The sequence below is a fragment of the Coregonus lavaretus genome, assembly GCF_964263955.1.
Source record: "Coregonus lavaretus genome assembly, contig: HAP1_SCAFFOLD_2953, whole genome shotgun sequence".
In the NCBI taxonomy this organism is placed as follows: Eukaryota; Metazoa; Chordata; class Actinopteri; order Salmoniformes; family Salmonidae; genus Coregonus; species Coregonus lavaretus.
In genome coordinates, this window is record NW_028156114.1 from 23478 (window position 1) to 50363 (window position 26886).

The window sequence follows — 26886 nt, forward strand, 5'->3', positions numbered from 1 at the left end:
GTTTAACCACTGTGACTGGTGTGGTATCATGGACGGTATTCAGCTGTGACTTTACCATGTTTAACCACTGTGACTGGTGTGGTATCATGGACGGTATTCAGCTGTGACTGGTGTGGTATCATGGACGGTATTCAGCTGTGACTGGTGTGGTATCATGGACGGTATTCAGCTGTGACTTTACCATGTTTAACCACTGTGACTGGTGTGGTATCATGGACGGTATTCAGCTGTGACTGGTGTGGTATCATGGACGGTATTCAGCTGTGACTGGTGTGGTATCATGGACGGTATTCAGCTGTGACTTTACCATGTTTAACCACTGTGACTGGTGTGGTATCATGGGACGGTATTCAGCTGTGACTGGTGTGGTATCATGGGACGGTATTCAGCTGTGACTGGTGTGGTATCATGGACGGTATTCAGCTGTGACTGGTGTGGTATCATGGACGGTATTCAGCTGTGACTGGTGTGGTATCATGGACGGTATTCAGCTGTGACTTTACCATGTTTAACCACTGTGACTGGTGTGGTATCATGGACGGTATTCAGCTGTGACTGGTGTGGTATCATGGACGGTATTCAGCTGTGACTTTACCATGTTTAACCACTGTGACTGGTGTGGTATCATGGGACGGTATTCAGCTGTGACTGGTGTGGTATCATGGACGGTATTCAGCTGTGACTTTACCATGTTTAACCACTGTGACTGGTGTGGTATCATGGACGGTATTCAGCTGTGACTGGTGTGGTATCATGGGACGGTATTCAGCTGTGACTTTACCATGTTAACCACTGTGACTGGTGTGGTATCATGGACGGTATTCAGCTGTGACTGGTGTGGTATCATGGGACGGTATTCAGCTGTGACTGGTGTGGTATCATGGACGGTATTCAGCTGTGACTTTACCATGTTTAACCACTGTGACTGGTGTGGTATCATGGACGGTATTCAGCTGTGACTGGTGTGGTATCATGGACGGTATTCAGCTGTGACTTTACCATGTTTAACCACTGTGACTGGTGTGGTATCATGGACGGTATTCAGCTGTGACTGGTGTGGTATCATGGACGGTATTCAGCTGTGACTTTACCATGTTTAACCACTGTGACTGGTGTGGTATCAGTGGTTAGGGACTGGAGTTTTACCTGACGGTGTGACCCCACCTGACTAGGAATAACTCCTGGCCTTAATAATAACAACAAATCACCTTTCTTTCTCAAAAGTCCTGTTTTGTCTCCTCACTGAAATGTCCCAATATGTAAAGTCTACCAGCGTCTGTTTTTTTTACTGTGCTTTCTAAAATGTTTTCAAGCACCAAATAAGTCACTTCATCTGTTCTCCCAGACAGTTTAGGTAGTGTCCTGACAGAGTTCTCCCAGACAGTTTAGGTAGTGTCCTGACAGAGTTCTCCCAGACAGTTTAGGTAGTGTCCTGACAGAGTTCTCCCAGACAGTTTAGGTAGTGTCCTGACAGAGTTCTCCCAGACAGTTTAGGTAGTGTCCTGACAGAGTTCTCCCAGACAGTTTAGGTAGTGTCCTGACAGAGTTCTCCCAGACCAGTTTAGGTAGTGTCCTGACAGAGTTCTCCCAGACAGTTTAGGTAGTGTCCTGACAGAGTTCTCCCAGACAGTTTAGGTAGTGTCCTGACAGAGTTCTCCCAGACAGTTTAGGTAGTGTCCTGACAGAGTTCTCCCAGACAGTTTAGGTAGTGTCCTGACAGAGTTCTCCCAGACAGTTTAGGTAGTGTCCTGACAGAGTTCTCCCAGACAGTTTAGGTAGTGTCCTGACAGAGTTCTCCCAGACAGTTTAGGTAGTGTCCTGACAGAGTTCTCCCAGACAGTTTAGGTAGTGTCCTGACAGAGTTCTCCCAGACAGTTTAGGTAGTGTCCTGACAGAGCTAGATATGACATCACACACAACCTGAATTGACTTTTGTTTTATTACTTTAAATGTTTCATTTTGTTTACAGAACACTTTGTGAGGGTCTCTAGTATCCATCTCCTTCTCTTCCTAGGTAATATTTAAGCACACCTCTCCCCTCTCTCTCTCTCTCTCTCTCTACCAACGTCTTCCTCCCTTTCCCTACCGCATTCTTTTGCGTTTGCGTATCTCTGAGAACGGTTGGTATTTGACGAGGGGGAGCACCAGCGAAGCCAGTCTGTTATCAGCTGTCGGCCCAGCATCGTCCCCCTTCACACAGGCATGTCTGACCAGGGTCAGCCCCATCGACTTGGCCACCTCCACGATCCTAAACACACACAGGGAGAGAGAGAAGATCAGGAACGCTGTTGCTTTTGTGTTTGACATGATTCATAGTAATAATAAATAATAATATGCCATTTAGCAGACGCTTTTATCCAAAGCGACTTAGAGGCATGTGTGCATACATTTTTACGTATGGGTGGTCCCGGGGGATCGAACCCACTACCCTGGCGTTACAAGCGCCACGCTCTACCAATTGAGCTACAGAGGAGATTCTCTCTCTCTCTCACCTTTTCTCTGTGACCCCCAGGTCTCTGTGTAGCAGTGTCTCTCACCTTTTCTCTGTGACCCCCAGGTCTCTGTGTACCAGTGTCTCTCACCTTTTCTCTGTGACCCCCAGGTCTCTGTGTACCAGTGTCTCTCACCTTTTCTCTGTGACCCCCAGGTCTCTGTGTACCAGTGTCTCTCACCTTTTCTCTGTGACCCCCAGGTCTCTGTGTAGCAGTGTCTCTCACCTTTTCTCTGTGACCCCCAGGTCTCTGTGTAGCAGTGTGAGGTCAGAGGTCATGTCCCCCATGTGGAGCAGCAGGGTCAGGCAGTACGCGGCCACCTTCACACGCATCGACGTGGACACCACGTTCTGCACCCTACACAGACACACACACAGACACACACACAGACAGACAGACACACACAGACACACACACAGACACACACACAGACACACACACACACACACACACACACACAGACAGACACACACACACACACACACACACGTAGGTATATTCACACGCATCAACAACGTTCTCCACCCTACTCACACACTATTCCCCAATATAGCTTGGTGCATTGAACTAAATCATGTGTTTTTACCTCAGAGTAAGGAGAGGTCTATTCCATACACAGTGTATCTATGTAAGGTACCATTTTGAGAAGCAGACTATGGGCCCGGGTCAAAGGTCACCCCTATATAGAGCACAGGGTGCCTGTTTAGTTATACAGCTACCTGCCGTTGTTGAAGGTCTCCACGGTGAAGGTCCTCATCAGCTTTTTCTGGATGATATGAGGACAGCCCTCCTCCTGCCCGACTGGAAAACAACATTAACACAACCCTTAAATGGTCTGGATGATACGAGGACTGGCCTCCTCCTGCCCGACTGGAAAACAACATTAACACTTAAATGGTCTGGATGATACGAGGACTGGCCTCCTCCTGCCCGACTGGAAAACAACATTAACACTTAAATGGTCTGGATGATACGAGGACAGGCATCCTCCTGCCCGACTGGAAAACAACATTAACACAACCCTTAAATGGTCTGGATGATACGAGGACTGGCCTCCTCCTGCCCGACTGGAAAACAACATTAACACAACCCTTAATGTTCTGGATGATTCAATCAAAGGCCTGTTGTCGACAGCGTGCCTTTTTAAAAGGCAGTTTCCCCCCTGATGTTCAGAGAGATCATTCTCTGTAAACGCTACAGATGAAGGCTCAAGCGAGGATTACCTTTTAAAAAGACAACACTTGCTTCTCGTTAATGTACACACAGACACACACACACACACACACACACACACAGCGTGGCACTCACACTTGCGAGTGATGTTTTTCTGCCGCGCCAGCCTGAGCAGCAGGTGGAGGTAGAAGGCACAGCGCGCCCGTTTCTCTCTGGCCACGCCCTCTCTTGGCAGGGTCTCCAACTGACGCACCACGCTCAGACACCTGGAACAACAACATGTCAACAACAACATGTCAACAACGAGAACATGTCAACAGTAGCAGGGTTGTAAGTCCTACCCTCCATCGTCTGTCATCTTCTGTAGTTCCTCTGGGGTCAGGGCGGCCATCTTAGAACCAGCAGCATCCAGGGCATCATATTCCACTGGAGACAGGACTGGGACTCAGGTAAGGACACACACAGCTTAACCTGGACACACACAGCTTAACCTGGACACACACACAGCTTAACCTGGACACACACACAGCTTAACCTGGACACACACACAGCTTAACCTGGACACACAGCTTAACCTGGACACACACAGCTTAACCTGGACACACACACACACACACACAGCTTAACCTGGACACACACACAGCTTAACCTGGACACACACACAGCTTAACCTGGACACACACACAGCTTAACCTGGACACACACACAGCTTAACCTGGACACACACACACAGCTTAACCTGGACACACACACAGCTTAACCTGGACACACACACAGCTTAACCTGGACAGACACACAGCTTAACCTGGACAGACACACAGCTTAACCTGGACACACACACAGCTTAACCTGGACAGACACACAGCTTAACCTGGACACACACACAGCTTAACCTGGACACACACACAGCTTAACCTGGACACACACACAGCTTAACCTGGACAGACACACAGCTTAACCTGGACACACACACACACAGCTTAACCTGGACACACACACACACAGCTTAACCTGGACACACACACACACAGCTTAACCTGGACACACACACACACAGCTTAACCTGGACACACACACACACAGCTTAACCTGGACACACACACACACAGCTTAACCTGGACACACACACACACAGCTTAACCTGGACACACACACACACACACAGCTTAACCTGGACACACACACACACACACAGCTTAACCTGGACACACACACACAGCTTAACCTGGACACACACACACACAGCTTAACCTGGACACACACACACACACAGCTTAACCTGGACACACACACACACACAGCTTAACCTGGACACACACACACACAGCTTAACCTGGACACACACACAGCTTAACCTGGACACACACACAGCTTAACCTGGACACACACACAGCTTAACCTGGACACACACACACACAGCTTAACCTGGACACACACACACACAGCTTAACCTGGACACACACACACAGCTTAACCTGGACACACACACACAGCTTAACCTGGACACACACACACAGCTTAACCTGGACACACACACACACAGCTTAACCTGGACAGACACACAGCTTAACCTGGACACACAGCTTAACCTGGACACACACACAGCTTAACCTGGACACACACACAGCTTAACCTGGACACACACACAGCTTAACCTGGACACACACACAGCTTAACCTGGACACACACACAGCTTAACCTGGACACACACACAGCTTAACCTGGACACACACACAGCGTAACCTGGACACACACACAGCTTAACCTGGACACACACAGCTTAACCTGGACACACACACAGCTTAACCTGGACACACACACAGCTTAACCTGGACACACAGCTTAACCTGGACACACACACAGCTTAACCTGGGGTCACACAGCTTAACCTGGACACACACACAGCTTAACCTGGACAGACACACAGCTTAACCTGGACATACACACACAGCTTAACCTGGACACACACACAGCTTAACCTGGACACACACACAGCTTAACCTGGGGTCACACACACACACACAGCTTAACCTGGACACACACAGCTTAACCTGGACACACACACAGCTTAACCTGGACACACACACAGCTTAACCTGGACACACACACAGCTTAACCTGGACACACACACAGCTTAACCTGGGGTCACACACACACACAGCTTAACCTGGACACACACACAGCTTAACCTGGACACACACACAGCTTAACCTGGACACACACACAGCTTAACCTGGACACACACACAGCTTAACCTGGACACACACACACAGCTTAACCTGGACACACACACACAGCTTAACCTGGACACACACACACACACACAGCTTAACCTGGACACACACAGCTTAACCTGGACACACACACACACAGCTTAACCTGGACACACACACAGCTTAACCTGGACACACACACTTGGGACTTGAGGTCGGTCATACACACACCTTTACCTGCTCTCTCTCACACACACACACACACACACACACACACACACAGTGTCCAGGTGAAGGATACTGTCGTCAAACAGGTAGACGTGTTGAGGTGTGTCAGCGTCGGGGTTGCAGGGGGGGAGGTAATGAGATACTTCAGACTGGGACTCTGTCTGAGTCACCTCCTGCTGCAGAGCTGGGGGGGGAGCATTTACTATGTTTCAGGTGTGTGTGTGACTGGACAGGTGTGTGTGTGTGTTACTGGACAGGTGTGTGTCTGTGTGTGTTACTGGACAGGTGTGTGTGTGTGTTACTGGACAGGTGTGTGTGTGTAACACCATCGAGTGACCATCGGGTTCTTGGTCACCTCCCTGACCAAGGCCCTTCTCCCCCGATTGCTCAGTTTGGCCGGGCGGCCAGCTCTAGGAAGAGTCTTGGTGGTTCCAAACTTCTTCCATTTAAGAATGATGGAGGCCACTGTGTTCTTGGGGACCTTCAATGCTGCAGAAATGTTTTGGTACCCTTCCCCAGATCTGTGCCTTGACACAATCCTGTCTCGGGTCTCTACGAACAATTCCTTCGACCTCATGGTTGGGTTGCACCAATTTGTAAGTCGCTCTGGATAAGAGCGTCTGCTAAATGATGTAAATGTAAATGTTTTCGCTCTGACATGCACTGTCAACTGTGGGACCTTATCTAGACAGGTGTGTGCCTTTCCAAATCATGTTCAATCAATTTAATTTACCACAGGTGGACTCCAATCAAGTTGTAGAAACATCAAGGATGATCAATCGAAACAGGATGCACCTGAGCTCAATTTCGAGTCTCATAGCAAAAGGGTTTTTATTTTTAATAAATTTGCAAACATTTCTATACCTGTTTTCGCTTTGTTATTATGGGGTATTCAAATCAAATGTTTATTTGTCACATACACGTGTTTAGCAGATGTTATTGTGGGTGTAGCGAAATGCTTGTGCTTCTAGCTCCGACAGTGCAGTAATATCTAACAAGTAATATCTAACAATTTCACAACATATACCCAATACACACAAAACTAGTAAGGAATGGAATTTAAGAATATATACATATATGGACAAGCAATGACAGAGCGGCATGGACTAAGATACAGTAGAATAATATAGAATAGAATGCAGTATATACATATGAGATGAGTAGTGCAAGATATGTAAACATTATTAAAAGTGACTAGTGTTCCATTTCTTAAAGTGGCCAGTGATTTCAATAGGCAGGTGTGTAGATTGGGGGGGGGGGGGGGGGGAATTATGTAATCGATTTTAGAATAAGGCTGTAACATAACAAAATGTGGAGAAAAAAAACGGGGGGGAAGGGGGGGGGGGGGGGTCTTGAATACTTTCCGAATGCACTGTAGGTGAGTGTTTTGTTTTACCTTCCAGGCCCTTCTGGTCGATGACGGAGTGGGCAGCCTTGGCTACTGCACTCTGCAGGGTCTCACTGCCCACCTGGTTCAGCCTCCTGGAGCTCAGAGCTCTCTTCTGCTTGTTGGTGCCAAACGCCTCGATCAGAGAGTCCACCTTGTCGGGGGGGGGGGGGTGATACGTTACTCATTACGGGATGATTGACGTGATCAAATGCAGATTGAAAATGTAGCCCGCAGTGGATTTAGTAAAAACAAACAACAACACTTAAAAATGTGTTAAACCTTGATAGGAAGTATGTAGAGATTCTAACCCCTGGGCTAGAGACTAAAGGGGGAGGGGTTCAAGACTAACAGAACGCTCCAGTTCTGTTTTAACAGAGACGAATGAAGGTACCTTCTCCCTGTATGTTAGATCTGTGTTCTGGGACGCATCATTCGCTGTAGACGACTCCCCTGGGAAACAGACAACATGTTAGTCAGGCAGAGCAAACATCCCAGTTACGTCAGGCAGGCAGAGCAACATCCCAGTTACGTCAGGCAGGCAGAGCAAACATCCCAGTTACGTCAGGCAGGCAGAGCAACATCCCAGTTACGTCAGTTAAGGGCTTGTCAGTACGCATTTCACAGTAAGGTCTATAACCTGTTGTATTCGGCGCATGTGACATAACATTTGATTTGATTTTGGACAGCCATTCATCCAACTGTTTTTAAAACAGTAGTTGATGGCCCAATCCCAAATCAACCTCAATGTGCTTGTGGAGATCTGAGATTTTGATTGGTATAGGTCAGTGTTTCCCAACTCCAGTCCTCCAGTACCCCCGACAGCAAACATTTTTGTTGTAGTCCCGGGAAAACTCACCTGATTTCAACCCATTTGAAACGCTAGTGTAGGTCATATGGTGAAGCTTCCACCTATCAGAGAGGGCTGTCAAATCCTCCCAGATCTCCACAAGGGCTTAGGGCGTAGGGCTTAGGGCGTAGGGGTTGATTTGGGATTGGCAGGGTCCTTCAATTCCGGTCCTGGAGGGCCGAAACACTTCTGTTTTTTATTTCTACCTGGTAGTTAATCGCACTCACCTGGTGTCCCAGGTCTGAATTAGCCCCTGATTTAGAAGGAGAGGATGAAAAACAGAGGTGTTTCGGCCCTCCAGGACCGGAATTGAAGAACCCTGGCGTAGGGCGTAGGGGTTGATTTGGGATTGGGTCGATGCCTTGGAGAGTAGTCCCTCTGTATCCTTACGGCCCTGCTACACTACAGACATCAGACACTGAGGGAAAACTTCCTTTTGAAATCAACGAAAGCTGCTGTACTGCAATGGCAGCGTCCAAGCTCAAGAATCGCAGAGGTTCAATTCTCGGTGGCTGACCCATTCTGTCTTGTGAAATTTAAATAATACGAAGTAAAAGTCGATTTTGGTTGGTTTCTGGCGTAGCAGGTGGAACGTCACATTGACACGATGCTGAAGGGTTTCTGGCGTAGAACGTCACATTGACACGATGTTTAAGGGTTAGCTTTACCTGGGATGATGGGCTGCATGTTGAAGAGTTGAGCGCTGTGCACCTCCATCCTCATGGTCTCCTTGTTCAGCACCCCCACATAATACCTGGAATATAAGAACACATGGTCACCCTGCCACTGTTTTGGTAAACAGCTGAGGACATAATACCTGGAATATAATAACACACATTGTCACCCTGCCACTGTTTTGGTAAACAGCTGAGGACATAATATAATAACACACATGGTCACCCTGCCACTGTTTTGGTAAACAGCTGAGGACATAATACCTGGAATATAATAACACACATGGTCACCCTGCCACTGTTTCGGTAAACAGCCGAGGGACATAATAGCTGTACACATGGTGTACAGATTTGTCAAAGAATCAATCTGCAGTTCAAACAATAAAAAGTGGTCCCCACTGTGTTGATAACAGCTGTAGCATGGGGGTGTCCAACTACAACATTCAGAAAACTGGACTGAGCTGGGTTTTTTTTTTTTAACTCTGAAATAAACTTACTTGCAAAGGTTGTTGCACTTTAGGGATCCCGTTCCAAAGTTATTCCCAACATAGGAGAGTCTGTCTGATTCTGCAACCTGAGTCAGAAAAAAGACCATGTCAGAGAGATGTGGCCTAATCACAGAAACAACGAATGGTGTTTTAACCAAAGTGTCCCGGTATTTATCTACAGAAGGACAACTAAGTGTTGTGCTCCCCGGGGTGAAGTGTCCCGGTATTTATCTACAGAAGGACAACTAAGTGTTGTGCTCCCTGGGGTGAAGTGTCCTGGTATTTATCTACAGAAGGACAACTAAGTGTTGTGCTCCCCGGGGGTGAAGTGTCCTGGTATTTATCTACAGAAGGACAACTAAGTGTTGTGCTCCCCGGGGGCGAAGTGTCCCCTTGGTACAGATCCAAAACTGATCCGAGATCAGCGTCTACAGGCAACTTCACCCCTACAGCAGTTGCAGTGGTCTCACCAGCATGCGTCGGTGCTTCTTCCTGGGGTTGGTCTCATCGATGTTCTTGTAGAAGCTGAAGTCCAGCTGCTCCGTGTTTCTCAGGTTGCCATTAGAGAACTGAACTGTTGAGGAGAAGCGGATCGATGATTGATATGAATGCATGTGTGAGGATGCTGTTCATCGACTACAGCTCGGCCTTCAATACCATAGTGCCCTCATTGCTCACCACTAAGATCACGGCCCTGGGACTGAACTCCTTCCTCCCTGTGCAACTGGGTCCTGGACTTCCTGTTGGGCCGCCCCCCCTGGTGGTGAAGGTAGGCAACACATTACCTCCTCGACCCTGATTCTCAACACCGGGGCCCCACAAGGGTGCGTCCTCAGTCCCCTCCTGTACTCCCTGTATACCCACGACTGCATCTCCACACAGTTCCAACTCCATCATCAAGTTCACCGAGGATATGACAGTGGTCGGCCTGATCACCACCAACGACGAGACGACCTACAGGGAGGAGGTGGGCTCTCTGACGGCGTGGTGCCAGGGAAACAACCTCTCCCCTCAACGTCAGTCTGACGGCTTGTTGCCAGGGAAACAACCTCTCCCCTCAACGTCAGTCTGACGGCATGGTGCCAGGGAAACAACCTCTCCCCTCAACGTCAGTCTGACGGCGTGGTGCCAGGGAAACAACCTCTCCCTCAACGTCAGTCTGACGGCGTGGTGCCAGGGTAACCAACCTCTCCCCTCAACGTCAGTCTGACGGCGTGGTGCCAGGTAAACAACCTCTCCCCTCAACGTCAGACTGACGGCGTGTTGCCAGGGTAACCAACCTCTCCCCTCAACGTCAGCAAAACAAAGGAGCTGATTGTGGACTTCAGGAGGAACCATGCTGGAAACACGCCCCCATCCTCATCAACTGGGCTGCCGCGGAGACGGTAAATCACGTCAAGTTCCTCGAGGTGCACATCTCAGAAGATGCGAGGGCCCTCGGACACCGTGGTGAAGAAGGCACGACAGCGACTCTTCAACCCTCAGGATGCTGAAGAAATGTGTCCTGTCCCCGAGGGCCTTCACAGTGTTCTACAGTAGCACCATCGAGAGCATACTGTCGGGCTGCATCACAGCCTGGTACCGCAACTCCACCGCCGCGGACCGCAAGGATTGCCCCCCCTCCCCCAGGTCTTCCTACCCCCCTATGGACATTTAACCCCCACAAACGTCTATTTTACCCTGCCCACACCCCAATGGACATTCATCATGCTGAAGCCACCACTAGTCAGCTATCTATCCCACTGTCCCTGGTCAAAAGTAGGGCACAATACAGGGCGCCACCACCTGGTCAAAAGTGGTACACTAGCTGTATGGGGATAGGGCGCCACCACCTGGTCAAAAGTGGTACACTAGCAGTATGGGGATAGGGCGCCACCACCTGGTCAAAAGTGGTACACTAGCTGTATGGGGATAGGGCGCCACCACCTGGTCAAAAGTGGTACACTAGCAGTATGGGGATAGGGCGCCACCACCTGGTCAAAAAATAGAACACTATATATGGAACATCCTGTATGGTAGCCAGCAGACCCGACCCGCTTGCTTACAGCTGCACAACAAATGAGCTGATTGGCTGACACTGCCATTCCAAAATGGCTGCTGTGGCTTCTGCTACCTAGCATGAGGATCGAAGCGGTCAGTTTTCCATAAAAACTAGCAGTCGTTCAATCTTCTCAAATGTAACAGCTGGGATAATAGAGTACCACACTATGAGTCATAATACCCATAACACCTAGCGGTCAAACAGGGAAATGGTTCCAATCATTTTTTCCACCATTCATTTTTCCCATAGGGGATTTTAGAAACGCTTAAAATAAGGGCTGTGTTTCACGTAGGCTTACCCTGGCTTGACGTTTTGATAACCATGACTTTTATTAATATATTTGCCTGTATTTAACCCCCCAAACATGAAATGCTAATTGGCTGCTAATGTGGCTATCATAAAGAACAACAAATGCCATGATGATGATCTGGACGAGCCGGCCGAATCAAGGCAAAGGTAAGAATCTCTGGATTAACTATCTAATCTTAGCTAAATGTAGGAATTAATAAATGTCTTTAAATTGACAATTCTGTGAACCGTCTTGTGCAAGTTCTAAAACGACACAATACCTGTTAGCAAAGGTGTCAGCTAGAGATGACCTGCAGGAGCTTGCAGGGATTTGTAGTTTTGCATTATGTCTACTTTTATGGTAAATAGCATTTTCGAATCAGAGTAAATAGAGCTGAATATATTGATAAGAGCGAGATTGACATGGTTATCAAAACGTCACGCCAGGATAAGCCTACACGAAACACAGCCCCCTTATTTTAAGTGTTTCTAAAATTCCCTATGGGAAAAATTAATGGTGGAAAAACGCTTGGAACCATTTCCCTGTTTAACCGCTAGGTTTTATGGGTATTATGGGCCAATTCGGAGTACAACTCATTTCTCCTCCCTGGATTGAGGAACGTTTTCCGAGCCATATCTCACCCAGCTCTGCTGTGTCTTAAATCTACACAGGAATGCTGTCTGACCCTAGTGCAGCAGCAAGCAGGTGGGTCGGCTCTGCTGGCTAACTATGGTTGATGGTGCCAGATTAATCAATATAGTTAAATACCTTTTAGTCCCTAAAAAGTAACTTTAACTAAGATTTAAATAATATCACCCAGCTAACGTTAATTGAATGTTAGATAACGGAATGTTAGCTAAATAAACTTAGTTAGCTAATGTCTCTGCCTGCAGTTCGAAGGAAGTTTGCTAATTAGCGTTAGCGCAATGACTGGAAGTCTATGGTAACTGCTAGTAGATTACACAGACTTCCGGTCATTACGCTAGTTAGCATTGGCTCGCCAACCTACCTCTTAACTTCCTTCATACTGGATGCAGAGACATAAAAAAAAATCGTACCCATTAGTTAATTTGACTCTTGGGAAGTAAGATAAAGGACTTCAATGAAAAAATCCCGAAGTATCCCGTTAACGTTACTGCGCTAGCATGAGAGCACCCACGTGAACGACGGAACAGGGTGGATTTCAGTGATGTCAATGCTTGGGGACGCTTAAATTAAATCATGTAATTAAACATGTATTTAAAATCAATAATAGCCTGTGACATAAATAGGATATTTACCAATAACAGCTTTATCGGTTTCTCTCTCCTCTTCACAGCAAACCAACGTGCAGTTTGCCTCCATGTTTGTCAGTCACGGACCTAAACAATCTTGAGATATTCGCCCACAAACTGCAGCGACGTCCTATGGCAAGGAGTGGTACTGCAACTCGTTACCCGGTGAGGACATAGGAGCCCCACAAACTGCAGCGACGTCCTGTGGCAAGGAGTGGTACTGCAGCTCGTTACCCGGTGAGGACATAGGAGCCCCACAAACTGCAGCGACGTCCTGTGGCAAGGAGTGGTACTGCAGCTCGTTACCCCGGTGAGGACATAGGAGCCCCACAAACTGCAGCGACGTCCTATGGCAAGGAGTGGTACTGCAACTCGTTACCCCGGTGAGGACATAGGAGCCCCACAAACTGCAGCGACGTCCTGTGGCAAGGAGTGGTACTGCAGCTCGTTACCCGGTGAGGGCATAGGAGCCCCACAAACTGCAGCGACGTCCTGTGGCAAGGAGTGGTACTGCAGCTCGTTACCCGGTGAGGACATAGGAGCCCCACAAACTGCAGCGACGTCCTGTGGCAAGGAGTGGTACTGCAGCTCGTTACCCCGTTGAGGACATAGGAGCCCCACAAACTGCAGCGACGTCCTGTGGCAAGGAGTGGTACTGCAGCTCGTTACCCCGGTGAGGACATAGGAGCCCCCACAAACTGCAGCGACGTCCTATGGCAAGGAGTGGTACTGCAGCTCGTTACCCCTATGAGGACATAGGAGCCCCACAAACTGCAGCGACGTCCTGTGGCAAGGAGTGGTACTGCAACTCGTTACCCCGGTGAGGACATAGGAGCCCCCACAAACTGCAGCGACGTCCTGTGGCAAGGAGTGGTACTGCAGCTCGTTACCCCGGTGAGGACATAGGAGCCCCACAAACTGCAGCGACGTCCTGTGGCAAGGAGTGGTACTGCAGCTCGTTACCCCGGTGAGGACATAGGAGCCCCACAAACTGCAGCGACGTCCTGTGGCAAGGAGTGGTACTGCAGCTCGTTACCCCGGTGAGGACATAGGAGCCCCCACAAACTGCAGCGACGTCCTGTGGCAAGGAGTGGTACTGCAGCTCGTTACTCCGGTGAGGACATAGGAGCCCCACAAACTGCAGCGACGTCCTATGGCAAGGAGTGGTACTGCAGCTCGTTACCCCGGTGAGGACATAGGAGCGTAGCGCCACCTACAGAGTCTGAGTGAGAAAAGCATCCCCACTCACCTGTCTACCAATGCATCATACTTGATAATCAATGAGTAAGTTTATATGACATTTTAATATGATCAGGGTATATCTTAAAAATAGGCTTTTTTAAAATATAATTTCGGATAGAAAATTCAACACCTCTAAAAAAAAAAAAAAAAGCCCCCGCCCCCCGAGAAGACTCTCTTTGGTAAGAAAATCAAAATGTTGATTATTTCAAAGTAGCTACATGGAGTCATAGCTATCTAGCTGTGTTGTGTCTGTCCTTGGGGTTCAACCAGTCGGACAACATTCCGGAAAAGGGATTCGCATATTGGGAATGTGTGACTGTGAGCATTGGAGTAGCTTCAGCGGTCCATGAAGACCTGCCTAGCCGTCGGTAGTCCTCATTCTGTCCCGCCCTGACCCGGGAGTAGCACCGACAACACGGTACCGCGTACCGGTAGCTAACATTAGCAAGCTAGAGCTAGCTGCTAGTTTGTTGTTTTTAATCATCACGTTTTATTGTTCCTCATGTTATCAATGTTGCACGCTAAAGCTGCTTTCAAGGGGGAAACTTTGACAGCTGTTAACGTTAGCTAATCTAGCTACTAGGTAGTCAGCATTACCGGTAGCCATGGTAGCCGTAGACCTAGCGAGCTAACGGAGAATAATCACTTCAGGAGGTGATGTTTGTTGTTGGCCTTGGCTGTTATTTTATAACAAAATGTCGGTCACACATAGGGCTCATTCTAGCTAGCTACTTCACCGCCATCGCTGTGTGTTACTGGTTTATTTGATTATTATTTTTTTTTACACCGCCTTTCCCAAAAGTTAGCAAGTAGCTAACTGGTTAACGGACTATCCAGCTGCTGGCTTGCTAGTTAGTTCGCTTAGCTAGCTAGCAATGATAGAATTGTCTCTATGAAGGGCTTGCCAAGCAGACGACATGCGATGGCAGTAGTTAGTTAGTTAGTTAGTTATCTGTAGTTAGTTATCTAGCGAACTAGCTGTCTAGACTCGACTTCTAGACGTCAACAAACTGAACAGTTTCCTCGCTAACCGTTACCTTGCTTGAACTTGTTCACATAGACATACTGGCTTTCATTTCACACATTTATCTTTTAATATCGTTACTAGTTCCCACTTTCACTTACCGGGAAATAGCCTATACTATGCAGTAACTTCAACAATACATCTATTGTCTATTTGTTAATACATTAAACTAATTGTTATAGATAGTGTAGCTAATACCCTTCTACAAAATCTATTCTTCAAACTTCAACTACAGTCTACTATAATGTCTCCTCCTATGACAGTCAATTTAAAGCAAACTTTTTAATCAATCAAAGATTTTGTCAGCAAGATTAGCTCAAGATGGTACTCAAGAGGACCTCATTTATTACACAACATATTTTTTTACCACCCTGTTTCTCTCTCTTCCTCTCTCCTCCCTCTCTTTCCCTCTCACCTCCCCTTTCCCTCTCTCCCCCTCCCTCCCCTCTCTGCCGTTTTTCTCCTCTCCTCTCCCCCTCCCTACCCTCTCTCCCCCTCCCTCCCCTCTCTGCCGTTTTTCTCCTCTCCTCTCCCCCTCCCTACCCTCTCTCCCCCTCCCTCCCCTCTCTGCCGTTTTTCTCCTCTCCTCTCCCCCTCCCTACCCTCTCTCCCCCTCCCTCCCCTCTCTCCCTCTCCCCCTCCCTCCCCTCTCTGCCGTTTTTCTCCTCTCCTCTCCCCCTCCCTACCCTCTCTCCCCCTCCCTCCCCTCTCTGCCGTTTTTCTCCTCTCCTCTCCCCCTCCCTACCCTCTCTCCCCCTCCCTCCCCTCTCTCCCTCTCCCCCTCCCTCCCCTCTCTGCCGTTTTTCTCCTCTCCTCTCCCCCTCCCTACCCTCTCTCCCCCTCCCTCCCCCCAGGTCATGGACTTCCCGGGCCACTTCGACCAGGTAATGCAAAGAGCTTTATGATTCCTGTCTGTAAATGGAAGAAAAAAAAAACGCTCTACAAATAAAATGCATTGTTCATAGTAATATAATAACATATGCCATTTGGCAGACGCTTTTATCCGAAGCGACTTACAGTCATGCATTCATACATTTTACATGTATGGGTGGCCCCAGCGGGAGTCAAACCCACAACCCTTTGGCGTTGCAAGCACAATGCTCTAGCTGGCGACCGAGCCACACATTATTCATATATTCATATTGTTATTATTCATATTGTTATTATTCATATTGATATTATTCATATTGTTATAATTCATATTGTTATTATTCATATTGTTATAATTCATATTGTTATTATTCATATTGTTATAATTCATATTGTTATTATTCATATTGTTATAATTCATATTGTTATTATTCATATTGTTATAATTCATATTGTTATTATTCATATTGTTATTATTCATATTGTTATAATTCATATTGTTATTATTCATATTGTTATTATTCATATTGTTATAATTCATATTGTTATAATTCTAGGTCTTCCAGCAGCTGAACTACCAGCGTGTCCACAGCCAGCTGTGTGACTGTGTCATTGTGGTGGGCAGCCGCCATTTTAAGGCCCACCGCTCGGTGCTGGCGGCTTGCAGCACTCACTTCAGGGCCCTATTCACCGTCGCCCAGGGAGACGCCAGCATGAACATGATACAACTGGACAGCGAGGTGAGGATGATGATGATGATGATGAAGGTGGTGATGATTAAGATGATGATGAGTTTATAACAGGGGTGATGATGAAGAGGTTATAACAGGGGTGACGCAGTACGTATCTATGATCCCAGTTCTAGCTCCAAGACATCGGCAATTTGAAAACCCCAAAAGGTTTGTGTTGATTGATTTGAAGCATGTGGGGATGATGACCTCTCTGTAACTAACTTTAGCCAGGTGAAGCAATGTTAAACATATGGTTACCCCCGGTGTTTGACCCGAACTCAGGCTTTACCCCGGTGCTTGACCTGCAGGTGGTGACGGCGGAGGCGTTTGCCGCCCTGGTGGACATGATGTACACCTCCACCCTGATGCTAGGGGAGAGCAACGTGATGGACGTGCTGCTAGCCGCCTCTCACCTCCACCTGAACACCGTAGTCAAGGCCTGTAAACACTACCTGACCACCCGCACCATGCCCATGTCCCCGCCGGCAGACCACCGGGCCACACAACACCGCCAGCGCCAACCCACCCACGCAGACCAGCAGAGACACAGGCAGGAGACGGCAGCCGTCGAGTTAGCCGCTAACGCTAAACTAGCGGCTAACGCTAACCTAGCGGCCGACGCCGCTACGTCCAGGCTCCAGCGGTCGTTCCTGCTGCAGCAGCTGGGTCTAAGCCTGGTGAGCTCTGCCCTGGGCGGGGTGGAGGAGGAGGATGGGGCCGGGGGCGTTAGCGGTAGCGGTGGTGTTAGCGTTAGCGGCGTAGTGGAGCACAGAGCTTCCTTCCCCATCCGACGCTTCCACAAGAGGAAGCCCTCCCTGAGCTTTGGCCTATCTGAGGACAGGCCCAGGCAGAGGGCCCGCCCCCCTGGACCCCCCGGCGGGGGTGAGGAAGGGGGGCTACTCTCCCACAAGACTGCGGAGGAGGCCAGACTGGACGCGGCGATCACTGGCCTAGTAGAGGGCGTGTCCCAGGATGACTCCCAGATGCCCAGCCAATCGGACGGAGGACACTGCGAAGGGGAGGAGCAAGGGATGGCGGAGGAGGTGGGTGTGGGGAAGGAATCCCTGGATGGAGGGAGTCACCATGGTGATGGGGTGGAGGTGAAGATGAAGGAGGGAACGGAGGAGGAAGAGGAGGAGGAGGAAGGACGGGAGAAACAGGGAAAGGTAATACTTCACCTGCGTCCCAAATAGCACCCTATTTCCTCTATAGTGCACTACTTTAGACCAGAGAGCCCTTAGTGCACTACTTTAGACCAGAGAGCCCTTAGTGCACTACTTTAGACCAGAGCCTATAGTGCACTACTTTAGACCAGAGCCTATAGTGCACTACTTTAGACCAGGGCCCATAGTGCACTACTTTAGACCAGGGCCCATAGTGCACTACTTTAGACCAGAGAGCCCTTAGTGCACTACTTTAGACCAGGGCCTATAGTGCACTACTTTAGACCATAGCCCTTAGTGCACTACTTTAGACCAGAGAGCCCTTAGTGCACTACTTTAGACCAGAGAGCCCTTAGTGCACTACTTTAGACCAGAGAGCCCTTAGTGCACTACTTTAGACCAGAGAGCCCTTAGTGCACTACTTTAGACCAGGGCCTATAGTGCACTACTTTAGACAAGAGAGCCCTTAGTGCACTACTTTAGACCAGAGAGCCCTTAGTGCACTACTTTAGACCAGGGCCTATAGTGCACTACTTTAGACCAGAGAGCCCTTAGTGCACTACTTTAGACCAGGGCCTATAGTGCACTACTTTAGACCAGGGCCCATAGTGCACTGCTTTAGACCAGGGCCCATAGTGCACTACTTTAGACCAGGGCCCATAGTGCACTACTTTAGACCAGAGCCCTTAGTGCACTACTTTAGACCAGGGCCCTTAGTGCACTACTTTAGACCAGGGCCTATAGTGCACTACTTTAGACCAGAGAGCCCTTAGTGCACTACTTTAGACCAGAGAGCCCTTAGTGCACTACTTTAGACCAGAGCCCATAGTGCACTACTTTAGACCAGGGCCTATAGTGCACTACTTTAGACCAGGGCCCATAGTGCACTACTTTAGACCAGGGCCCATAGTGCACTACTTTAGACCAGGGCCCTTAGTGCACTACTTTAGACCAGGGCCCATAGTGCACTACTTTAGACCAGGGCCCATAGTGCACTACTTTAGACCAGAGAGCCCTTAGTGCACTACTTTAGACCAGGGCCTATAGTGTACTACTTTAGACCCAGAGCCCTTAGTGCACTACTTTAGACCAGGGCCCATAGTGCACTACTTTAGACCAGGGCCCATAGTGCACTGCTTTAGACCAGGGCCCATAGTGCACTACTTTAGACCAGGGCCCATAGTGCACTACTTTAGACCAGGGCCCATAGTGCACTACTTTAGACCAGGGCCTATAGTGCACTACTTTAGACCAGGGCCCATAGTGCACTACTTTAGACCAGGGCCTATAGTGCACTACTTTAGACCAGGGCCTATAGTGCAGGTTAAAGGGAGCCATTTGGGACACATGCCATTTTAAAGAGTTAGCGATGTATGAAACAACTGTCTATCCATAATATTACCCCGGTTAAATAAAGGATTACAAACAAAACAACCTTGGATAAAGTCATGGGGTCATGTCCTGTTGTCCTCTTTCATGTCTCTAAGGTCCCTGCTCTCCTCCAGGTGGTGGTGAAGTGTGAGCCTCTGAGCTCCCCGGAGCCAGCTGATGACCTCACCATCCAGGGCAGCGATCAGCTGAGACCTGGAGAAGGAGGAGGAGGAGGAGGAAGAGGAGGAAGAGGAGAAGAAGAGGGGGAGAAGGTAGAACTGAGCCCACAGAGCAGCGACCGCAGTCTCTCCTCCTCTGACCAACAGCTGCTCCAGCCCAGATCCCAGCTCCTGTTGAAAGGAGGTCTTAGTGGGGGGAGTGGAGGTGGTTTTGGGTGTAGCGACCATCTTGATGGGAAGTCTGGTTTTAGGATTTCTAGCTTCCTCAGCTCCAAGGTCTTTGGAGGCGCGGGGTCGGGGGTCGATGCCGGGGACGACGACCTCAACGCGACGACTGGCGAGGCGATGGCAGCGGCACATCACTTCCTGCTGAGCCCGGAACACTCTGGGACCACTAACTCTGCCTCGTCCTCGATGCTCCGTCCCGGGTCGGCCAACCACCTGAACCTGCTGGGTGGCGACGGTCTCGGGGGATTCTCTACAGACGCTGATTCGCTCTTCCTGCGGCCCCTGCATGACGGGCTGGGAAACCCCAGGGGAGGAGGAGGAGGGTTTCCAGACCTGTTCTCTCTGGACTTCCAGCGATCCAGCCTGGGACTGCACTCCCTGGCCCGGGCCTCTAGAGGGGGCTCCCTGGGCTTTCCTGGATACCGCCGCATCGCACCTAAAAACGACAACATGGGAGGAGGAGGAGCGGGGGCCGTTCTCCAAGACTCCCTGTCTTCCTCCAGTCTAGGGGAAGGGGGACCCCTGCTTCTGAACGGGTCGGGGGGTTACGAGTCAGGCCCACCCACCTCCTCCTCCTCCTCCGCCCCCAACCCCCACCCCCAGCTGACCCGTGCCTCAGCGGACGTCCTCTCCAAGTGTAAGAAGGCCCTGTCTGAGCACAACGTCCTGGTAGTAGAGGGAGCCAGGAAGTACGCCTGTAGGATCTGCTGTAAGACGTTTCTCACCCTGACCGACTGTAAGAAACACATCAGGGTCCACACAGGGGAGAAGCCTTACGCCTGCCTCAAGTGTGGCAAGCGCTTCAGCCAGTCGTCCCACCTGTACAAACACTCCAAGACCACCTGCCTGCGCTGGCAGAACAGCAACATGCCCAACACACTGATGTAGAGCGGGAGATGATGTGATCACTGTAGGAGGAGTGGACATTTGGGATTGGACGGTATCCAGATTGTATACGTTTTGTACCGTCCTTGTGCCATACCGGGGTATACGGTATTACCGGCATTGTGCACAAGCCAAGGTTTTTTTTTTTTTTTATGCAACAAAAAAGAAGCCTAATTAGCGCCTGTTACCAGTATGCTAACAAAGTAGTAGAGAATTCCCATAGCGGATGCTAGCTAAATGCTAACGAGTCAAGCGCTTCAGCCAGTCGTCCCCACCTGTACAAACACTCCAAGACCACCTGCCTGCTCTGGCAGAACAGCAACATGCCCAACACACTGGAGTGATAGGCTGGCCTGGTAGGTAGGTAGGGTAGGGTTGAGTTGGATTGGGAAATTCCTGGGAAACTTACCAGAAGTTTTGGGAAGGTTTCTCCATAAATCCCGGTTGGAGGATCATAAAGTTACTGCTGTAGGGGAAGACCTGACCTGCTCATTAGTCACACACCGTAGCTAAAAAAAAAACGTTTTTCAACAAAAACAAGAGTTTGTATTGGACAAATGGGTTCCGTTTGGTTCCTTGTAAATACAGCCCTGCTAGGTAGGTTTGAGTTTCTAAAAAATGTCCAGAAATACTCCCGGGTCTAAATCCGTCTCTGATTAGAGGGGAAGAATGGAAAATAGCAGTGGAACTGGCTTTGATTGTCCAGATTAGAATCTGAAGGGGTCTATACAGTATCACCTGTACTCTTGTCTAGAGTGGACTCTGGACTCACTGCCTTTAACCCGCTACAGTCTCAGCCCTGTCTGTTCAACTGGTACCGGGGCGGGACCTTGTGAGGCCTGTGGGCCCGCCTAGAACAGAACCGACATGTTGGTGAGAGTCTCACCTTGCCACAGATTTACATTTACATCATTTACATTTTAGTCATTTAGCAGACCGCTCTTGTCCAGAGCGACTTACAGGAGCAATTAGGGTTAAGTGCCTTGCTCAAGGGCACATCGACAGATTTTTCACCTAGTCGGCTCGGGGATTAGAACCAGCGACCTTTCGGTTACTGGCACAACGCTCTTAACCAGATGGGGTCATATTGGTGTGTGGGCCCCAAACTGTTCGGAACGCTGCCAAGACAGAAGTCGGCAGATCGGCCGTACCGACTTCAGACGAGTCCCCAAGACGCTTTCGGGAGTCATCTGACAAACCACCGCTCTTTCACCGCAGATGTGGAAGTGTGACATCGGTGGATTGAGACTCATCCAAATACAAAAATATCTCTTAACTTAAACTGACAGATTTTTATGGGGATTTTTATATTATGCTAATTATTTTTTGCGTGGGCTGTGGAAAAATCGACACTAGGAGTTAATAGACTCAAAGCTAGAGACAAACACTTTCATCCAAAGCGACTTACAGTAGTGTGTGCATGTCTATGGGTGGGCCCCAGCAGGAATCGAACCCACAACCCTGGTGTTGCAAGTGCCATGTTCTACCAACCGAGCCAAACAGGACCGTTGACAGATGCGATCGCTTTAGAAAAGGAGTCCCTTCAGGAGGAGGAGATGGAACCCTGTTGTGTTAATAATAATAATAATAATATGCCATTTAGCAGACGCTTTTATCCAAAGCGACTTACAGTCATGCGTGCATACATTTTTTGTGTATGGGTGGTCCCGGGGATCGAACTCACTACCTTGGCGTTACAAGCGCCGTGCTCTACCAGCTGAGCTACAGAGGACCACATTGTTCCTATTGGAACCATGTTCAGAACCTTTCTGAAACAGGACTTCAGATTCAGAACAGTCCTGAAGCTGAAACCTGGCTAGGGAGATTCAGAACCGTCCTGAAGCTGAAACCTGGCTAGGGAGATTCAGAACAGTCCTGAAGCTGAAACCTGTCTAGGGAGATTCAGAACAGTCCTGAAGCTGAAACCTGGATAGGGAGATTCAGAACAGTCCTGACGCTGAAACCTGGATAGGGAGATTCAGAAAAGTCCTGAAACCTGGATAGGGAGATTCAGAAAAGTCCTGAAGCTGAAACCTGGATAGGGAGATTCAGAACAGTCCTGAAGCTGAAACCTGGATAGGGAGATTCAGAACAGTCCTGAAGCTGAAACCTGGATAGGGAGATTCAGAACAGTCCTGAAACTGAAACCTGGCTAGGGAGATTCAGAAAAGTCCTGAAGCTGAAACCTGGATAGGGAGATTCAGAACAGTCCTGAAGCTGAAACCTGGCTAGGGAGATTCAGAACCGTCCTGAAGCTGAAACCTGGCTAGGGAGATTCAGAACCGTCCTGAAGCTGAAACCTGGCTAGGGAGATTCAGAACAGTCCTGAAGCTGAAACCTGGCTAGGGAGATTCAGAAAAGTACTGAAGCTGAAACCTGGATAGGGAGATTCAGAACAGTCCTGAAGCTGAAACCTGGCTAGGGAGATTCAGAACCGTCCTGAAGCTGAAACCTGGCTAGGGAGATTCAGAACAGTCCTGAAGCTGAAACCTGGCTAGGGAGATTCAGAAAAGTCCTGAAGCTGAAACCTGGCTAGGGAGATTCAGAAAAGTCCTGAAGTTGAAACCTGGCTAGGGAGATTTAGAAAAGTCCTGAAGCTGAAACCTGGATAGGGAGATTCAGAAAAGTCCTGAAACTGAAACCTGGCTAGGGAGATTCAGAACAGTCCTGAAGCTGAAACCTGGATGTTGAGATTCAGGATTTCCTGCTTACTGGAAAACCTGAGAATTTGGGGAATTGTGCAACGCTAAACCCGGAGCTTGGCTTGGGGACCTGGTCTGGGACCAGTCTATGAGGGGAACATTTCCTCTCAAGGTCCTTTAAAAACAGATCTGGGACCAGGCTAGGAGAGGACCACTTCTTCTCCTGGTCCTTTACATTCATGTCAAAGTCAGATGTTTAATGTTTTTTAAATATGGAGTTGCCTCATCGGTGCACCTTTTTGAATGAAACACCCTATTCCCTATATAGTGCACTACTTTTGACCAGGACCCAAAGGGTAGTATTGGACTACATAGGGAACATGGGGGACCCTTATCCCCTCTCCTCACAGGACAAAACATTAGAAATGTAAATATTGCACATTTAAATATTGGCTTTAACACTTTCCTCTGCGAGGGGACATCAAATAGAACCAGTGTCTATAACTAGAGCCTGGAGTATCTCCTGGTCAGGTCACATGATCAGGGATAACTCCGGGCCCCAGTTAACTATAACATAGTGTTGTTGGTTACTAGATGTCGTGGAACAGTTTGGTACAGTATCTGTGCTTCTTAAATGTATTTTTAATACATCGATCTAACACTTCAACTGTAACATAATCTTTAGACAATACTATATATACACAGTGGGGAGAACAAGTATTTGATACACTGCCGACTTTGCAGGTTTTCCTACTTACAAAGCATGTAGAGGTCTGTAATTTCTATCATAGGTACACTTCAACTGTGAGAGACTGAATCTAAAACAAAAATCCAGAAAATCACATTGTATGATTTTTAAGTAATTAATTTGCATTTTATTGCATGACATAAGTCTTTGATCACCTACCAACCAGTAAGAATTCCGGCTCTCACAGACCTGTTAGTTTTTCTTTAAGAAGCCCTCCTGTTCTCCACTCATTACCTGTATTAACTGCACCTGTTTGAACTCGTTACCTGTATAAAAGACACCTGTCCACACACTCAATCAAACAGACTCCAACCTCGCCACAATGGCCAAGACCAGAGAGCTGTGTAAGGACATCAGGGATAAAATTGTAGACCTGCATAAGGCTGGGATGGGCTACAGGACAATAGGCAAGCAGCTTGGTGAGAAGGCAACAACTGTTGGTGCAATTATTAGAAAATGGAAGATGTTCAAGATGACGGTCAATCACCCTCGGTCTGGGGCTCCATGCAAGATCTCACCTCGTGGGGCATCAATGATCATGAGGAAGGTGAGGGATCAGCCCAGAACTACACGGCAGGACCTGGTCAATGACCTGAAGAGAGCTGGGACCACAGTCTCAAAGAAAACCATTAGTAACACATTACGCCGTCATGGCTGCAGCGCACGCAAGGTCCCCCTGCTCAAGCCAGCGCATCTCCAGGCTCGTCTGAAGTTTGCCAATGACCATCTGGATGATCCAGAGGAGGAATGGGAGAAGGTCATGTGGTCTGATGAGACAAAAATAGAGCTTTTTGGTCTAAACTCCACTCGCCGTGTTTGGAGGAAGAAGAAGGATGAGTACAACCCCAAGAACACCATCCCAACCGTGAAGCATGGAGGTGGAAACATCATTCTTTGGGGATGCTTTTCTGCAAAGGGGACAGGACGACTGCACCGTATTGAGAGGAGGATGGATGGGGCCATGTATCGCGAGATCTTGGCCAACAACCTCCTTCCCTCAGTAAGAGCATTGAAGATGGGTCGTGGCTGGGTCTTCCAGCATGACAACGACCCGAAACACACAGCCAGGGCAACTAAGGAGTGGCTCCGTAAGAAGCATCTCAAGGTCCTGGAGTGGCCTAGCCAGTCTCCAGACCTGAACCCAATAGAAAATCTTTGGAAGGAGCTGAAAGTCTGTATTGCCCAGTGACAGCCCCGAAACCTGAAGGATCTGGAGAAGGTCTGTATGGAGGAGTGGGCCAAAATCCCTGCTGCAGTGTGTGCAAACCTGGTCAAGACCTACAGGAAACGTATGATCTCTGTAATTGCAAACAAAGGTTTCTGTACCACATATTAAGTTCTGCTTTTCTGATGTATCAAATACTTATGTCATGCAATAAAATGCAAATGAATTACTTAAAAATCATACAATGTGATTTTCAGGATTTTTGTTTTAGATTCCGTCTCTCACAGTTGAAGTGTACCTATGATAAAAATTACAGACCTCTACATGCTTTGTAAGTAGGAAAACCTGCAAAATTGGCAGTGTATCAATACTTGTTCTCCCCACTGTATATTACCCTATCCCCCCCCCCCCCCCAAAAAAAAAAAAAGCTTAGACTGCTAATAAGAATGTTGGATTGTGTGGTTCTGTGTTTCCGTGGCAATGTGTTGGACCGGTGTCAGTGCAGTAACGTTGTTACCGTTGTAGTTAAACTGACCGACTGGTCAGAGGACAACCTCGCTATTTAGTGCACTAGAAAGAAACTAGGGTGGCATTTGAGAGTCGCTCAGTGTGGATGGGTAGCCGGGTAACTAGTGGAAACCTTAAGGCCGTGGAGTCTTCACACTGTTACTCAGTATGTGCTAAAAGACTTTAAGAGATTTCCTTATACTTATTTTCCACCATAATTTGCAAATAAATTCATTAAAAAATCCTACAATGTGATTTTCTGGATTTTTTTTCCACATTTTGTCTGTCATAGTTGACGTGTACCTATGATGAAAATTACAGGCCTCTCTCATCTTTTTAAGTGGGAGAACTTGCACAATTGGTGGCTGACTAAATACTTTTTTCCCCCCCACTGTAGCTATCGTACTGTTTCTAACAGCTGAATACCAACAGTATTATAGCCACACTGGAAATGCACCTTCATTGCTAACCAATTAATTAAAAAAACGAATACTGAGTTTATAGCTAATTTAATTGATCACTGAAGTAAACAATTATTTAGTACTTAAGCACTTTTTCAGTCAGGCATAATCCGTAGGTACCCCTGAAGGACATGAGGACCCTTGTTAAACAGATCCAAAATGGCTTCCATCTCTGAAACTGTTGTTTTTATTTTGAGTTGAGTTTTAAAAAATATGTGAATCTTTGAAAGTGCACTGTATGGTCATATTTATACAAACAACAGCCCCTGTGTGAATACTACTACTACAAAAAAAAAAAAAAAGGATTAAAGAGAAGAAAAAAACATTTGTTTATGTAATAATATAATTGATGAAGAAAGTTACTGCCTTTAAAAAGCTGGGCTTTATCCAAATGCCAAAAGTGAAGGATTTCTGTGTTGTTTTTCTACACTTCTAACATAGTGTAACAATGTTTGGTTAGCATCTCAAATGGCGCCCTTTGTTCCCTGTGTAGTTCACTACTTCCGATCAAAGCCACTGACACACTCTGGTCTAAAGTAGTGCACTATATAGGGAATAGGG

The 26886-nt window shown here is 48.1% G+C and overlaps 2 protein-coding genes across 2 annotated transcripts; one reads left to right on the forward strand and one right to left on the reverse strand.

Moving 5' to 3' along the window:
* Nucleotides 1-1920: 1920 nt before the first annotated feature.
* polr1e (RNA polymerase I subunit E) lies at nt 1921-13223 on the reverse strand. The gene is made up of 12 exons (XM_084200749.1): nt 13116-13223; nt 9976-10079; nt 9515-9591; nt 9012-9097; nt 7888-7946; nt 7503-7647; nt 6180-6290; nt 4007-4103; nt 3801-3931; nt 3212-3293; nt 2718-2849; nt 1921-2248 (listed from the first exon to the last, which is right to left on the reverse strand). The coding sequence occupies exons 1-12, from the start codon at nt 13177-13179 to the stop codon at nt 2083-2085; spliced, it is 1254 nt and encodes a 417-aa protein (XP_084056875.1). The 5' UTR covers nt 13180-13223; the 3' UTR covers nt 1921-2082.
* Nucleotides 13224-14616: 1393 nt separating this feature from the next.
* Nucleotides 14617-20805, forward strand: LOC311126768 (zinc finger and BTB domain-containing protein 5-like; the record flags this gene model as incomplete). The annotated part of the gene is made up of 5 exons (XM_084200751.1): nt 14617-14769; nt 16230-16259; nt 16803-16985; nt 17285-18142; nt 19645-20805. Exons 2-5 carry the CDS (start codon nt 16233-16235, stop codon nt 20803-20805), a joined length of 2229 nt encoding a protein of 742 aa, XP_084056877.1. The 5' UTR covers nt 14617-14769; nt 16230-16232.
* Between the last annotated feature and the right edge of the window lie 6081 nt (nt 20806-26886).